At 41.5% G+C, this 17,148-nt stretch overlaps 1 protein-coding gene across 2 annotated transcripts in view; it reads right to left on the reverse strand.

The window, feature by feature from the left end:
* DDRGK1 (DDRGK domain containing 1) overlaps nt 1-17,148 on the reverse strand; it is a 140,390-nt gene that overhangs the window by 109,013 nt on the left and 14,229 nt on the right. For both annotated transcript variants that reach the window (XM_033953093.1, XM_033953084.1), the window contains exon 2: nt 16,124-16,276. In XM_033953093.1, coding sequence (XP_033808984.1) covers nt 16,124-16,276 — 153 coding nt within the window. The remainder of the gene's footprint in view (nt 1-16,123; nt 16,277-17,148) is intronic.

The following is a 17,148-nucleotide window of genomic DNA, read 5'->3' on the forward strand; positions in this document are numbered from 1 at the left end:
AATAATCTTAAACTTAAGAAAATCTAAGTGGATGACATCGCGGGGAGCTTAATCATGAGTTTCTGTTGTTACTTTCATTTTTTCTCCTTTCTCAAGACGTTTCAACGCCACAAATTTAGTTAGGTGCATCGGATCAAAAAAACATATTTATCTGAACCATAATGAACAATACATTTACAAGGAAATCTAAGGAAAAATTTTCCTCCCACTGAAGTTACTCCAGATTTTAATAACAGAAACTGCTTTCTTCATTTTTGAGTCTCTTTGGTAACATCTGGAAAGATTTGTACTTTCTGACCCACGAACTCTTTAGTTACGTTGAAGCAGATTCCGATAAAGCCGAACTACTCAATGAATACTTCTGCTCAGTCTTCACCTGTGAGGCACCGGAACGAGGTCCACAGTTGAAGGCAACACAAAGCACAGAAGACCCGTTTCAGAATTTTGAGTTCACACCAGGTGAAGTTTACAGTGAACTGGCAAGACTCAAGGTGAACAAAGCCATGGGACCAGACAATTTGCACCCAAGAGTGCTCAGAGAATTGAGCGATGTCCTGGCGAAACCGTTGGCTGAGCTATTCAATCTCTCCCTAAGTAAGGGGAAAGGTCCCCTGGACTGGAAATTAGCTAATTTCGTTTCTCTGCATAAAAAGGGTTGCAGGGCAGAGGCTGCAAATTATAGACCGGTGAGTCTCACATCAATAGTGTGCAAACTCATGGAAACACTAATTAAAAGCAAATTGGACATGATCTTGAATGAAGGGAATCTTCAGGATCTCAGTCAGCATGGATTCACCAAGGGTAGGTCCTGCCAATCCAATCTCATCAGCTTCTTTGACTGGGTAACAAGAAAGTTGGACTTGGGAGAGTCTTTGGACGTCGTGTACCTGGACTTCAGTAAAACTTTTGACAGTGTCCCACACCGCAGGCTGCTAAGCAAGATGGAATCGATGGGGTTAGGAGAGACACTAACTGCATGGGTCAATGATTGGCTGAGTGGCAGACTTCAGAGGGTGGTGGTTAATGGTACCCTCTCTAAAACATCGGAGGTGACCAGTGGAGTGCCGCAGGGCTCGGTCCTGGGTCCACTCCTTTTCAACATATTCATAGGGGATCTGACTCAAGGGCTTCAAGGTAAAATAACACTATTCGCCGATGACGCCAAACTATGTAATATAGTAAGTGAATGCAGTTTACAGAATTATATGGCGCAGGACCTACTTACATTGGAAAGTTGGTTCTCAACCTGGCAGCTAGGCTTCAATGCTAAGAAATGTAAGATCATGCACCTCGGAAGCGGAAATCCATGCAGGACGTACTTCTTGAACAGAGAAACTTTAACTAGGACTTCAGCAGAACGAGATTTAGGAGTAATCATCAGTGCAGACATGAAAACTGCCAATCAAGTGGAGAAGGCTTCATCTAAGGCAAGGCAGATATTGGGTTGTATCAATAGAAGTTTCGTCAGCCGAAAGCCTGAAGTCATAATGCCGTTGTACAGGGCTATGGTGAGACCTCATCTGGAGTACTGTGTGCAATTCTGGAGGCCACATTACAGTAAAGATGTGCACAGAATTGAATCGGTTCAGCGGACGGCCACCAGGATGATCTCGGGGCTCAAGGGTCTCTCATATGAAGAGAGACTGAACAAATTGCAGCTCTACACTCTCGAGGAACGTAGGGAGAGGGGAGACATGATCGAAACATTTAAGTACCTCACGGGACGTGTCGAAGTAGAAGATGATATTTTCTTTCTCAAGGGACCCTCGGCCACAAGAGGGCACCCGCTCAAACTCAGGGGCGGAAAATTTCATGGCGACACCAGAAAGTATTTCTTCACAGAGAGAGTGGTTGATCATTGGAACAAGCTTCCAGTGCAGGTGATCGAGGCAGACAGCGTGCCAAACTTTAAGAATAAATGGGATACCCATGTGGGATCCCTACGAGGGTCAAGATAAGGAAATTGGGTCATTAGGGCATAGACAGGGGGTGGGTAAGCAGAGTGGGCAGACTTGATGGGCTGTAGCCCTTTTCTGCCGTCATCTTCTATGTTTCTATAATCCAGTTCTTATCTGGCATCAATACAACTGTTACCAGCAATGTCGCAGGTTTAACTAATTCCTTCATTGAACTTTCCAGTAGTGTAGTAATGTCCAATTTTGATTCCTGTTGTTCCTCGTTGATCAACTGCTGGTCCAATTTTCTATCAAGCAGGTAAAATACTTGTGTAAATGGTGGAATTAATTCTTCTGAAACTGAGAAAATCTCTAAAAAATATTTTTTTAACATTTCCCTAGGAGACATAGAAGAAATCCTAGGGAAGTTTAGGAACCGCAAATTATTGGCTCGTTGGCCATTTTCAATCATTCCAGTTTCATCCTGATATTTGTACTATCTCTAATCAATTCTGACATCGGAGAGGACGTTCTGGGCCAGCCAATCGCTGCCTGGCTGGCCCAGACCGTCCTCTCCGACTTCAGAATTGAGTCGGAAAGAAGACTTCTGGCTTTTTAGCAGCTGCAGCATGGCGGTAAGAGAAGGGGAAAAGGAGGGAGGCTTCTTTTTTTTTTTAAGCGGCAGGAAGGCAGCAGCTGGCTTTGGCTAGGGAGGGCGAAAGGTAGACAGGCAGGCAGGCTTTGGGGGTGGGACAAAGTGTGGAAGGCAGTGAGAGGGACATAGGAAGGAGGCACTAGGGGCACTAAAGACAGGAAGGGGCACTAAGGACATGGGAAGGAGGCACTGGTGGCACTAAAGGCAGAAAGGGGCACTAAGGACATGGGAAGGAGGTACTGGGACATTAAAGACATGGGAAGGAGGCACTGGGGGCACTAAAGACAGGAAGGGGCACTAAGGACATTGGAAGGAGGCACTAAAGACATGGGAAGGAGGCACTGGGGGCACTAAAGACAGGAAGGGGCACTAAGGACATGGGAAGGAGGCACTGGGGCACTAAAGACATGGGAAGGAGGCACTGGGGGCATTAAAGACAGGAAGGGGCACTAAGGACATGGGAAGGAAGTACTGGGGGGTACTAAAGACATGGGAAGGAGGCACTGGGGGCATTAAAGACAGGAAGGGGCACTAAGGACATGGGAAGGAAGTACTGGGGGGTACTAAAGACATGGGAAGAAGGCACCGGGGGCACTAAAGACATGGGAAGGAGGCACCGGGGGCACTAAGGACATAGGAAGGAAAGAGAGAGGGAATAGAAAGGGACAATTTTTGGGCCTGAGTGCAGAAAGAAAGAAATGAAAGAAAGGATACACAGACAGAAGGAAACGCAACCAGAGACTCATGAACATAAGAACATAAGAACATAAGAAATGCCTCCGCTGGGTCAGACCTGAGGTCCATCGCGCCCAGCAGTCCGCTCACGCGGCGGCCCATCAGGTCCAGGACCTGTGCAGTAATCTTTTATCTATACCCCTCTATCCCCTTTTCCAGCAGGAAATTGTCCAATCTTTTCTTAAACCCCAGTACTGTTCGCTGCCCTATAACGTCCTCTGGAAGCGCATTCCAGGTGTCCACCACACGTTGGGTAAAGAAGAACTTCCTAGCATTCGTTTTGAATCTGTCCCCTTTCAACTTTTCCGAATGCCCTCTTGTTTTTTTATGTTCTGAAAGTTTGAAATCAATCACCAGACAGCAAAGGTAAGAAAAATGATTTTATTTTCAATTTAGTGATCAAAATGTATCAGTTTTGAGAATTTATAACTGCTGTCTATATTTTGCACTATATTTGTCTATTTTTCTATAGTTACTGAGGTGACTGAGCTTGCGGAGATGGGGCGGAAATAGGGTTTTAAAATTTTAGTCCTAGTAGTTTGCCGGTCCACAAAATAATTATTTTATTTCTGCCGGTCCACAGGTGTAAAAAGGTTGAAAAACACTGATGTAGAGTATGCCGGCTTTCTTTTTCGCCCAGCCGCATGCGCGGCTGCTCGAGTTGATCAATCTTCTCCTCTCTTGCAACTTCCTGTTTCCGGTTGCGTCAGAGGAGAATATTGAACAAATGAGCAGTCGCGCGTGCGGCTGAGCGAAAAAGAAAGCCGGCATACTCTACAATACATCTAAGGTGAGGTGGAGGGAGGGAGATGGCGGAACGCTGCAATCGGTCGGGTGTCTGCTGTTTTTGTACCACTGCCTGCCTGCGCTTACGTTCCAGATCCTCCTGCATTTTTAGTGTGCACAAATGACCTGATTCGAGCTATATGGGGACACGTCATTGCAATGGAGGACAAGTCAATTGATTTATTTTATGTTCTGTTTTTACTACAGGGCAGAGGCACTGAAACAGATTCTCAGTTCAGTAGTAGTAGTAGTGGCAGGACTCTCTTCTGTCTTCATGGTGTTTCGCAGTACTGAGGCTTATATAGATGCTGCGGGGACGGTGAAGGGGATGGCTTTAGCGGTGGCGGGGCAGTGAAAGGGATGGCGGTGATGGGGAGATGAAGGGAACGGCGGTGACAGGGCGGTGCAGAGGATGGTGGGCCGGTGACAGGGAAAGATTTTTTCCCCATGTCATTCTCTAAAGTGTACAATTATTGAATAAAACATAAAACAAATCAACATTGCAAATCATGCAGATTATGTGTATAAAATATATATAACAGATGTGTAAGACTAGCACACGCATTATCAGTAAACATTATGTCTGCCTGCATACAAGCATATAAGAGAACTTCCAATGAGCATTACTTAATTGTGATAAGAGAAGATGATTAGTATAATCTTTATACCATATGAACTAAAATACTGATTGACGGTGGTCTAAATCAGTGTTCTTCAACCTTTTGACACCTATGGACCGGTGGAAATAAAATAATTATTTTATGGACCGGCAGTTGAAGAACACTGGGCTAAGTCATGGGCCAGACCCCGCCCATCTCCTCCCAATCTCCGCCCCAGACCCCGCCCCATAATAGTACTAATTGTAACACTATTTTTTCCATTCATTTTTCATATATATACATACATACACAATATAATTGTATTAACAACACATAATGGTTAACTACACAAAGCAAGCACTTTGTATGCTTCTCAATATTCATTTCTACAGAACACAGACAACCCCATGCAAATACGGGACCAAAAACTAAAAATACTAATATATACAAACAAACCCTAAGATGCAAGACTTGGCATGCAATACAACCCCAGAGGAAAAAGAAACAAATGCATTTCTTCCTGAACAGACAGCAGATGTATCTTCAGGCCAGCTCCCTCTTCCTCAGTGCTGCAATGCACAAAACCGTGGGCAGCGGCTCCTCGCGCATCCCACGCCTCATCTGGAAGCCTTCCCTCTGACATTGCAATGTCAGAGAGAAGGCTTCCAGTTCAGGCATGGGAGCCTCTGCTCACGGCTTTGTGCACTGAAGCACTGAGGAAGAGGGAGCCAGCCTGAAGACAATGCCGAATCCATTGCACCATGGACTGGCAGCTGAAGAGCACTGTCTGGGGCCTGATGCACATGCCGGCCCTGTGGACTGGCAGGAAATTTTTGTGGACAAGCACCGGTTCAAGGACCAGCGTTTGAAGAACACTTGTCTAAATTACAATAAGATTGGACCGGGCTTCAAATTATAAGGAATGATCTAGTGAAATGATGTTTTTCTGCTATTACACTTTCAAATTTGCTAGTAATGCAAACTGTGATCCACCATACTATGAATTCTACCTTGGATAAATTCTTCCAGCAGTGCAAGATGTTTTGGATAGCCAGAAACAGTAGAATATTTAGCAAGCAAACGTTGGGCTCCGTTAGGGATTGTGTGAGACCTTGTTGTAACGGTTCATGGATCTTTAGTATGGAGGAAATGGTGCTCCAAACTCTGCCAATATATCGTAAGCAGAGAACATTGATAAATCATTTTAAATTAACGCATCAAATGTGCAACACATAGACAAATGTGTTAGTGCTATGCAATAACCTTAGTTCTACCGGTAGTTTTGGTACAAACACAAACAATACCTATTTCCAAATGTGCCAATTTTAATATTCCAACTTTTGAAGATCTTAAAAAATATTTACAAAATATCAATATAAAGGGTACAGACATTAACACAATTTCTATTAAAACGACATCTCTCTTTTTTTGGTCCTTTTATTCAGAGAATGATAGAATCTAGTCTAATAACAGGACACATACCAAAAGAATGGAAAGAAGATATCATCCGACCAATCATAAAAAACTCAAAAGAAACAACTGCAATTGAATCGAATTACCGACCCATAGCCAATATTCCATTCCTTGCCAAATTAATAGAAAAAGTTTTTACTCAGATAACAAACTTTATTGAAAAAACTTACGCCCTTCATCCCAATCAGACAGGTTTTAGATCAAATCACTCAACTGAACATTCTATGATAGGGCTCAACTAATATACAGTATCACTTAGATCATCATAAATTTGTTCTTTTGATTTCTTTTGACTTATCTGCGGCATTTGATACTATAGATCATTATCTACTTATCAAAAGATTATCTTCAATTGGCATTTCCGACCAAGTACTAAATTGGTTTAAAGCATACTTTCAAGATCGATCGGTCAAGGTCATTTTCAATAACTCAACATCTAACAACTTCACCAATTCCTTTGGGATTCCACAAGGTTCAATTCTTTCCCCCCTTTTATTTAATATCTTTTTATCACCTCTTCTAACCCTCAGTCAGTCTATTGGATTTTCTAAATTTGCATATGCAGACGATATCCAACTTGTGTACCCTCTAAATTCAGAAGACACAAAGGAGATAATATCCTATATAATAAAAGACTAAGCGCACATGCGCACTTAGGATTTCGTGTTGCCTGCCGCTGTGGTGTGTGTTCCGTGGCAGCCAACCCAGCGGCAGGGAACATTCTGGCCACTCCCCTCCTCCCGCCCTCATTCACCCTGGAAGCCAGGCAAGCTCTCACCCTGCCCGCGTCCTCGGCAGGGAACACACCTCGGCCCTCACTCGCCGCCGCCGCCGCTGCTGCTGATCCTCCTGTAAAGAGCAGCCTGCGATGGTGGCCAGTTTTAGCGAACCTCGCAGGCCACTCTCCAACTCGGTTGCACGTTCCCTCTGACGCGATCACGTGCGTCAGAGGGAACGTGCTACCGAGACTGGAGAGCAGACTGTGAGGTTCGCTAAAGCCGGCCATCATCGCAGGCTGCTCTTTACAGGAGGATCAGCAGCGTGAGAGAAGCCGCCGCCGGCACTTTTAAAACTTAAAACAAAAACCTTTGGTCGCAGCAGGCCAGCTCGTGGGAAGGGAAGGGGGAGGGGCCTAACAGAGCAGGCCAGATTGCAGGGAGGGGCCAAACGGAGCAGGACAGCTCAGGTAAGAGAAGGGAATTGCTTCAGCAGGGATCTGGAGGGGAAGGGAAATATCACTGCTGCTTCTGCAAAGGAAAGTGTGGGGGGGAGAGAAGCGAATGGGGGGTGGGGGAAAATGCTGCTGCTACTTCACAGGGACCTGGAGGGGAAGGGAAATATCGCTGCTGCTTCTGCAAAGGAAAGTGGGGGGGAGAGAAGGGATTGGGGGTGGGGGAAAATGCTGCTACTACTTCACAGGGATCTGGAGGGGAAGGGAAATATCACTGCTGCTTCTGCAAAGGAAAGTGGGGGGAGAGAGAAGGGAATGGGGGGGTGGGGGAAAATGCTGCTACTACTCACAGGGATCTGGAGGGGAAAGGAAATATCACTGCTGCTTCTGCAAAGGAAAGTGGGGGGGGAGAGAAGGGAATGGGGGTGGTGGGGGAAAATGCTGCTACTACTTCACAGGGACCTGGAGGGGAAGGGAAATACCGCTGCTGCTTCTGCAAAGGAAAGTATGGGGGGGGGGAAGAGAGACAGAAAGAAATACAGACAGACAAAGGAGGCTAGGGAGAGAGACAGACAGAAAGAAAGACAGACAGGGGACTAGAGAGACAGACAGAAAGAAAGACAGACAGACAGACAAAGGGTGCCAGGGAGAGAGAGAGAAAAATAGCAGGAGGGAGAGAGACAGAAAGAAAGGAAGAAAGAGACAGGAGCAGGGAGAGAGACATAAATAAAGAAAGACAGACAGGCATATATTCTAGCACCCATTAATGTAACGGGCAAACACTAGTCTATTAATAACAAGTTAAAACAAATAAGCCAATGGCTCAAGGACAATATGTTGGCCTTGAACGCATCAAAATCTTCCGTAATGTTTTTCCAATGGAAAAAGGATCTAAAAAAATTTTCATCTTAGATACTTCTAAATAACATCCCTCTCCAAATAGTAACTACAACAAAAATATTGGAAGTAACATTGGACCAGGAACTCTCTTATCATAATCAAATTAGTTCAGTAGTTAAAAATTGCTTTTATAAACTACGTCTCATCAGATCATTATCAAAAGTCCTAAAACCTGAAGCTCTCAATACTCTTATTCATTCATTAATCATATCCAGGTTAGATTATTGCAATACTTTATACCATGCCATAACCAATAAAGAAATAAGAAGGTTACAGATAATACAAAATACAGCAATAAAAATTATTACGAGATCAAAAAAATATGACCACGTTACACCACTTTTACAGGCTGCACATTGGCTACCAATTACACCTAGAATAACTTTTAAAATCATATTGCTTACCTTTAAAATTCAACAATCATACGCGCCGATATTTTTGGATCAACTTTTGAAACCGTACTCTCCATTTAGGGCTCTCAGATCAATACAACAAACTTTACTAACTATTCCTTCTCTAAAAATAATAGGGACCAGGAGATATACCATTTTCTCAGTCATAGCTCCTCAGCTGTGGAACAACCTACTACTGGTACCTACGTAATGAACCATCCTTAGAAAAATTCAAGTGCTCCTTAAAAAGCTTTCTGTATAAGGATGCATTCAATACATGGACAGCTTAACCTCCCAAATATAAAATCTTCAGATCCTAATAGATTTTATGTGATTCCAGCCTATATGTTCCTCCCCAAATGTTTCTTTCTTTTTTTTTTTTTTTTTTTTTTAATTAAAGACTGTAGTCCATCCTATTTACCCTTTTTGTATCAGTTTGTATTAGAACTTATATGATTTGTATGTAATGTCATATTTTGTCCACCCTTTTTTTATTTTTATGCATTGGAAAATTGTTATACACATTGAAATATATGATACTGCGTAGATAACAAATCTTATTAAACTTGAAACTTGAAACTTGTCTTTAGATTTATTAGGAGGGCTAAGTTAGTAATTTTTGGCTTTCATTGTAGCAACTACAGATTCTAATCACCTCCCCTTGAAATGTGTATCATGTTGGAAAAGATGCTGTTGCAAAGACAAGCCCAGCAAAGATAAGTTGGCTAAGTTCAAAGTCGGAGGCCCAGCTCCCTCTCATGGTTATTCCCCCAATTGTGTTTAGTACAAAATGAAGTACTTGGCGAGTTTGTTTTGGGGTTTCCAGTTCAGTTTTGGCACATTTTTCTTATGCAACAATTGTTCTGCTTTAAATTATTTTGATGTTGTATTGTTTGATTCTTTACTCATTGCTGCATTAAAAATCATTTGTGGATCTTGGAAGGACCTCTCACAAGTTACCTACGCCAGATTTGTTTGCTGTGAAAATTCCTTAAACAAGTTCAAAACTTAACCTATAAACATTTCTATTCAAAGATGCTTACCAAAATTGCAGTTAAGAACCGTGATCAAGGGAAAATAAAAACTAATAAAATAGAGAACCGCTTTTAGGAAGCAACACCCCCTTTTTTCCTCCTATTTTAACCTCTCCCTCTCCCTCTTCCCTTCCTTTTATTTTCTCTTTTTTTTTTTTTTTTTTAATTCTTTATTTATTTTTAACATGAAAACCATCAAGAAAAAATAACTTTCTTGTTCAGATTATTGAGAAAGACATTACAATATATAATAAATGAATATAAAATATAAAGAAAATAGTTTTCTTAATCAATCTTTAGTCCATTATTTATAGATCCAAGAATGTTAATGAGTGAAAAAAAAAGAGGAAATGGAATCATCCAATTAAACAATAAGATAGTGATTTCCTGACTGTGGTTACAGGATTAACTACTAAATTAACTTGATGTTATTGGACCCCCTTCAAGGCGTTTCATGGTGAGAAAACCTGTTAACTGAGATGGTTCAAAGAATATATATGTATTGGATCTATATTTTACAATACATTTACATGGATATCGTAAAAAGAAAACTCCCCCCACTGCTGCCACCCCTGGTTTAAGAAGCAAAAACTGTCGTCTACGTTTTTGGGTTTCCTTTGTCACATCCGGGAACATCTGTATCTTATGTCCAAGAAATTCTTTGTCTCTATTTTTGAAAAACAATTTCAGTAACCAATTTTTATCAGGTGTTAATACCACCGTAAGTAAAAGAGTAGCAGGTTTTACTATTTCTTTAAGAGAAGTTTCCAAAATTGTTGTTACATCCATTGGAGAATTCTGATTTTGTTCCAACTGAGAAGATTCTTCTTTTATTTTTGTTGGCAAGTAAAACACTTGTAGGAAAGGAGGAAGCATATCTTCAGGAATATTTAATATTTCAATCAAATATTTTTTCAACATTTCTTTTGCGGATATCGTTGAAGTTTTAGGAAAATTCAAAATTCTAAGATTATTTAAACGCGAAGTATTTTCTAAACTTTCAACTTTCCTTCTTAAATTGGTATTATCTCTGATTAAAGTACCCTGTACCTGTTTTACTTCTAATAGTTCCTTCTCAATTGTGTCTACTTTAGTTTTCAGTAGAGAAGTATCTTCTTTCACAACTTTAAATTCTTCCTTTTGTTCCAAAACTTTCTTTTCCAAATCCAATATTTGTGGAGATAAAGTCTGTCCCAAGCTTGCAACTAGGTCCCAAATTGAATCCAGGGTGATATTAGTAGGTCTTATTGAAGCAAATGTACCTGGTTGTATTGATTGAATTCCTCCAGTCTCAGGGCTTATCTCTCCTTTGCCTTGTTCTTCTAACTGCTCCACCGCTGTTTCTGCCTCAAGATTGAGAACTTCCGGGGCCAAGCTCAAATTAGCCTCCCGGGGTAGAGAGTCCACCACTTCGGTTAGACTGTCGTCCCTCGGTGAGCTGGCTCTCTGGGGCTGTGGAGGCGGGGATCTTACGTCGGGGCTCAGCGTCGACTCGAGCCCAGGGAAGTTCACTGCCGCCTCACTCGTTGCCGGAACTTCCAGCGGGCGAATCCCCGACAAAATTGGATCCCGTTGTAGGCGCCTCAGAAACTCATCTATAGCCACCGTAGGAGGGGTATCTGCACGCCGCGAGGCTCCGACTGCGCTTCTACCCCTTCTCTTCGGCATTTTGCGAAGGTAAAGTAAGAAGCTATTCCGAAAGCGTCTCACCCACAGTCATTCAATCGCGGCCATCTTGGATCGCTCTCCTTTTATTTTCTCAATGTAATTATAATCTCCCTCCTCCCCCTGCGCCTCTCGTATACAACTTGTCTTAATTTTGTCCTTGTCCCAATCTCCCCCATTTTTATGTGTATTTTATTTTTTAATCTATTTTAAATTCTTAACATTGTAAACCGGCCAGATACCTGCAATAGTCGGTATATCAAGCTATAAATAAATTTGAAACTTGATATTGCCAATAAATCCAACTCATTTCTTTTAACAAGAAATGGTCAACCCTACAGTCATATGACCTAAAGTCTATTCTAATTTTTTCCGGTGATGTATGCTTCTATTATTTCTGTTCACTGTTATTTGTTTATATTGTATTTTATTGTTGGATTAAATAAACCAAGACTTAAAAAAAAAAAAAAAATCAAAACTGTCAGAAGTAATTGCTGCTTTTTATGGGGACAGGTAACTTTTAGGGGGGGATGGGCGGAGACAGAAGAGATTGCTCACGGGGATTCCTCGCAGGGTCGGGCAGGAATAGAGGAGGTTCTTCGTAGGGATAGGTGGGGTCAGAGGAGATTCTGGCGGGGACGAGTGGGATTTCTGTCCCCATGCAACTCTAGTGTACAATCAGGAGAGGAGGAACATATTAGGGGTCAGATGATCAGCAAGGAGCTCATGAGCCGAAACAGAAGCAAACAAGTTATGGCCTTTTTGCTGGATTTTCTTAAACAACATAATTAAATTAACTGCATAATTAACATTTTAAAGACAATTATATGACAAAAGATGCAGTTCAGACTCTTTGTATGTTCAAATAAATATTACTTAATTTCTACATATTTCAACTGTGATTTGATGTAAGACTCACTTCTGTATAAACCTTCCAGATACAGGGGTCTCAAAGTCCCTCCTTGAGGGCCGCAATCCAGTCAGGTTTTCAGGATTTCCCCAATGAATATGCATTAAAAGCAGTGCATGCACATAGATCTCATGCATATTCATTGTGGAAATCCTGAAAACCAAACTGGATTGCGGCCCTCAAGGAGGGACTTTGAGACCCCTGTGGAAAAGTCCAGAAGGAAAGCCAGGACTATCTAACTGGGAGCCTCCAACTGATTCCTAGTTCTCTACTGTGAGAAAGCCTACCAGGCTTTGGCAGAAGAAGCCATAGTAGACGGCACTTCGAACCTTGATGATGAGCGGTTAGTTGTAGGTAGTTTAGCAGCTTTACGAGAGAGATCATTGCATTACTCAACAGAGCGGCCATGCTCTTATGATTATCTATTTTGCCCAATCTGATAATTGGCTTGAACATTTTAACTATAAGAAGAAAGTTGTAATACGGCACTCTACACTGAGAATCAGACTCCTGAGGCAGGCCTTACGATCGAAACACGTACGTGTCGGGTCTTGATTTTAAATAAAGACATTGAGCACCACAGATCGCCTTTTCTGTTTTATTTTGTTCTACTGCAACAAGGTAGAATCTCCTGTTTGGATCTACAGCTGCACAGGAGCAGGTGTAAACATTCATGCATATTTTATGAACCGCACATATAAATCACAATTCTCCACCCAAACTCCACCCATGAAAATATCTACATGCAATTCACTTAAAAGTATATGCCTTCTTGTTACCATGTGTAACAGCTGGTAGTTGTATAAAAGTCCCTTATACATGAAAAATCCTTTACAAAGCTAACTAAAAAAAATCCCTGTGTGTATTGGGATGGGGGGGGAGACAACTGATAAAATCTCTGTGCCAATTAGTTAAAATATGCTAAAACATATTTGACTTCCCTTTGAGGCAAACATATTTCAATTGGACTAATTGAGTCCCCTGTACAAGAATGACCTTTCCCAAGAAAGTTAGATCTAGGTTTTGGCAAGTCAAATGTGACCAGGGTACAGTATTCTTCTTGACCCATTTTAAGCACTTTGCAGAGGAGTTCTGAAACTCCTCTATCTTTAAAACACAGCAGCCCACATAAAACCTGCTTACGAAAGCTGCACCTGCCAGTATATTACATGCCTCAGTAGTTACAGATATATTTCAAAACCAGTCTTGAGAAATAACCTCCTTCAGAAAATTGAGGCATGAAAAAATTGTAAATCAGCATTTTCACTCAATCACACAAAACATGATCAATATGGAATCCGTGAGCAAAAGCACGGCCTACATAGTAATCTCTGCTCTATTAGAGCCTCCATGGAAAATGCCATTTGACACTGAACACCCTCTGATTTTCTTTGCTTGTCTTGTTAATTTTAGCTCTTTTTGCCAACTACAGAATGAGCCAGAATTTAGTCATTACAGCTACATCTGACTGCTTAATATTCTACCACCCTACTATGTTTATTCGGGCAATTCCTTTTCCACTTTTAACAGAGTACTTTTGATATTGCTAATAGATTTATTGCCAAGTTTTTGACCGTTTAAATTATTTTTTCTTTTTCAATCACTGCTTAGACTTCTGCTTACTTTATATGTATTTTTTAAGTTTCAACCTTACACAAGTAAGGTTAGACTGAGAAAAATCATCTAAGTTGCATCAGAAGAGAGATTAGTAAGTAGCTACCAATCTTTTAATGGTATTTACCTAGTTCTCACTCTCAGAAGAGGGCCAGTTATTCATTTCTGCAGTAGTGTTGGATTTTTTTTACATGTGCGTTATACTATTCAAACTTAGGGGATCCTTTTAATAATGTGTGCTAAACAGTTAGGTGCTGTTTATAGAATCTGGACCTAAACATGCCTACATTGTATTTTCAGACAGCACTTAGGTCCCATGTCTAGAAGGATCTAAGCAGACTTAGGTATTGCTAGGCATCATAGAAGATAGGTGCTGGTATATAAGATCAGGTGTATACCAACTAGTGACAGAACTAAAAGATATCATGCATTCTCAGATCTCAACAGTCTATGAAACTTTACTGCCTGTGACAAATACAGAGGGTCATGCTTGTGTGGTACTCTATAAATAAGAATCAACAATTTATACTAAACTCTATATAACACTGGCAGCTAATGCAACTGTTTCAGGCCCAGTGTTACATGCTCCAACTTGCTGCGGAATTCTGGATGACCTGCCTTACACCATGTTTTTTTGCAATAAAACTCCAGAGTCCTATGTTGACTCGGGTAACAGCACAGCAGCAAAAAGGACATAAGACCTGAGTGTTAGTGTCCTGTTTACAAGACTGGCAGGGCTTCGCTGCAAGAAAGAGGAAATTAGAACAATCCTGGGACAGGAGAGAACAAGACTGCCACTACTGGAATTACTCAGGCTAGCCAAAGGGGCAGCACAAGGAAAACAAATCTCACAGTAGACAATGCTCTAGATCTCTTGACCAGTAGGAATATCTGTCAACTGAACTTCTGTGGTTCAGAAGCAAGGGAATCAAATAAAGGGCAAAAATGGTTGATGGAGGGGATAAGCCTTAGGAGCACTAAACAGATATGTATCTTAACACTGTTTAGTCCATTTTAAAGTTCTTCAACAGCAAAGAGAAAGAGTTTTCATTTGCCACTTGAAGGGTGTGTGCTCTAATCATACTAAAAATCAAAAGAAGCATTTATTTCCATTTACTCATTCTGAGAAATGTATATGTTCACAGCAAATATTCTCAGCGTTTAAAAAAAATAAAGTTTAGATGATGTGACATGTTAGTACTGAGATTCCCAGATGGTGGTCAGGAGACGTGACAGAGGCAGAAGTCTGTGTAAAAAGGTTCTACTGCTAGAGAGGCTGAATCAAGAATTCCATGATAGAAAAATAGAGTCGTCAAACCATTGACTGCTAATTGCATTGCCTACAAGAGAGATGGCATCAGAAAGGCATGTCATATTGGGGCTAATTTTCATCGAGCTGGCAGTGTATGCAAGGCCATGAAAACTTTGTACCTGTGGGCATACAGGCCATGTTACAAAAGTTAACTTCCAGAGAGCTTCCTATTGAAACTCTAATGCAGCCAGACAATGCTATGGGGAGATTTATTACATAATCTAAATCCCTTTTTTAAAATTCTTAAGTTTCCATGTATAAAGTATACAGGTTAAACATCATGTAGGGATTTCAAATAAAAAAACAACACTTGTATATACCAAGTGTGAAATTCTTGTGCTTATTTTCAGAAACCAGGAGAAAAGCAACCCATACTGTACAGCAGGTATTGCCCTAAGGGAGTGTGTGGCACAGTGGTTAAAGCTACAGCCTCAGCACCCTGAGGTTGTAGGTTCAAACCTACACTGCTCCTTGTGACCCTGGGCAATTCATTTAATCCCCCCATTGCCCCAGGTACATTAGATAGATTGTGAGCCCACCAGGACAGATAGGGAAAATGCTTGAGAACCAGTCGAGCCCTCTACAAGGGATGAATCGGTATATAAAACTAAAGGATTGGATTGGATTAAATAAATTCATGTAAACCGTTTTGAGCTCCCTGGGGAGAATGGTATAGAAAATTAAATAAATAAATAAAATACTAAGCAACCTGAATGCACCATAATGGTCTTTATCTACTATCATCCACTGTGTTATGTTTTGTTACCTCAGTCAGCTTACCCTTCTTCCCCCACAAAAAGCAGTCAATTTTCAGAGACATTTCTGTGGGTAAATGAACATTTCCTTGTAGAAAACCCTTGGAAAAATCGGGCCCACAATGCTTTTAGCTAGCATCCTATTTTTTGGTACTATGATTTCCCTTTGATTCTTTCAGCTTCAACTGCTTGGTCACATTAAAAAGAAGTTCTAAAGCTAGATTTACCTTCCATCTCTTCCTCGGCCTGCTGTGCTCTTCTTTGGGCCATCATTCTATTCATGTTCCTTCTCCGCCTTGGCATTCCTTCTCCTCGCTCCTCAGGCTGAGGCTGAGGCCAAGCCACTGCAGGCACCACATCCTCCTGATGTTCCAGATCAGCTGGGAGAACAAATAAGTTTGTTTTAAACCATTATACAATACAGTACAATCTTTATTTATATACCACCAATACCTCAAAGAAGTTCATAGTGGTTTACATAAAACAAACAAGTTAATACAAAAATTGTGAATTGGTTATCCTACAATTATAACTTAAGTACAAATTCCTCAAAAAGATAGGATTTCAGATCTTTTTTTTTTCCAAAACAGTTTTATTAAACGATAAAGGCCAAACAAACATAGTAGGTGAGACAGCATTTTCAGTCTACAGTATACAGGAACAGAAACAACAACAACAAACCACCCAAACAGGTGGAGACCGGTAGAGTTCAGGTTGGGTTCTTATACCCAGACTCGGCCAAGCCCCACCCAACAAGAGAAGCCTCCCCATCCCTCCCCCCCTACTACCCCCCACCCCAGTCCCCCTCCCCTTTAACCCACTGTCAACACGGGTACCACTGGTTTCCGCAACCAGTTGAGAACTTGGCTTTTAATCAGAGGGGGAAGAGTGTCCAAATAAGGTGCCCAAACAGACAAAAAAAAGCTTAGTACGATGACGAGAAAACCGAGCTGACAGGGATTCCCAGACCATTAGCAGATGGAATTTATTGCGTCAATACCAAATGGTGGGTGGGGAGTTCTGGAGCCAATGATTTAGAATACATGTCTTACCCACTATATAGCCCTTGCGAATAAGTAAAGAATCCCCAGCAGAGAGCCCACCCAAATAACCCGTGGCCAAAAAGAGGATCCTCTCCACCTGAGAAGGAAGTGTACAGCCCACCAGGGTCTGCAAATAACAACAAACCACCAGCCAAAAGACAGCAATGACCGCACAAGACCAAAGACCATGTGCCAGAGAGTTATCAACC

Source organism: Geotrypetes seraphini, chromosome 1 (genome assembly GCF_902459505.1).
Source record: "Geotrypetes seraphini chromosome 1, aGeoSer1.1, whole genome shotgun sequence".
Lineage (NCBI taxonomy): Eukaryota > Metazoa > Chordata > Amphibia > Gymnophiona > Dermophiidae > Geotrypetes > Geotrypetes seraphini.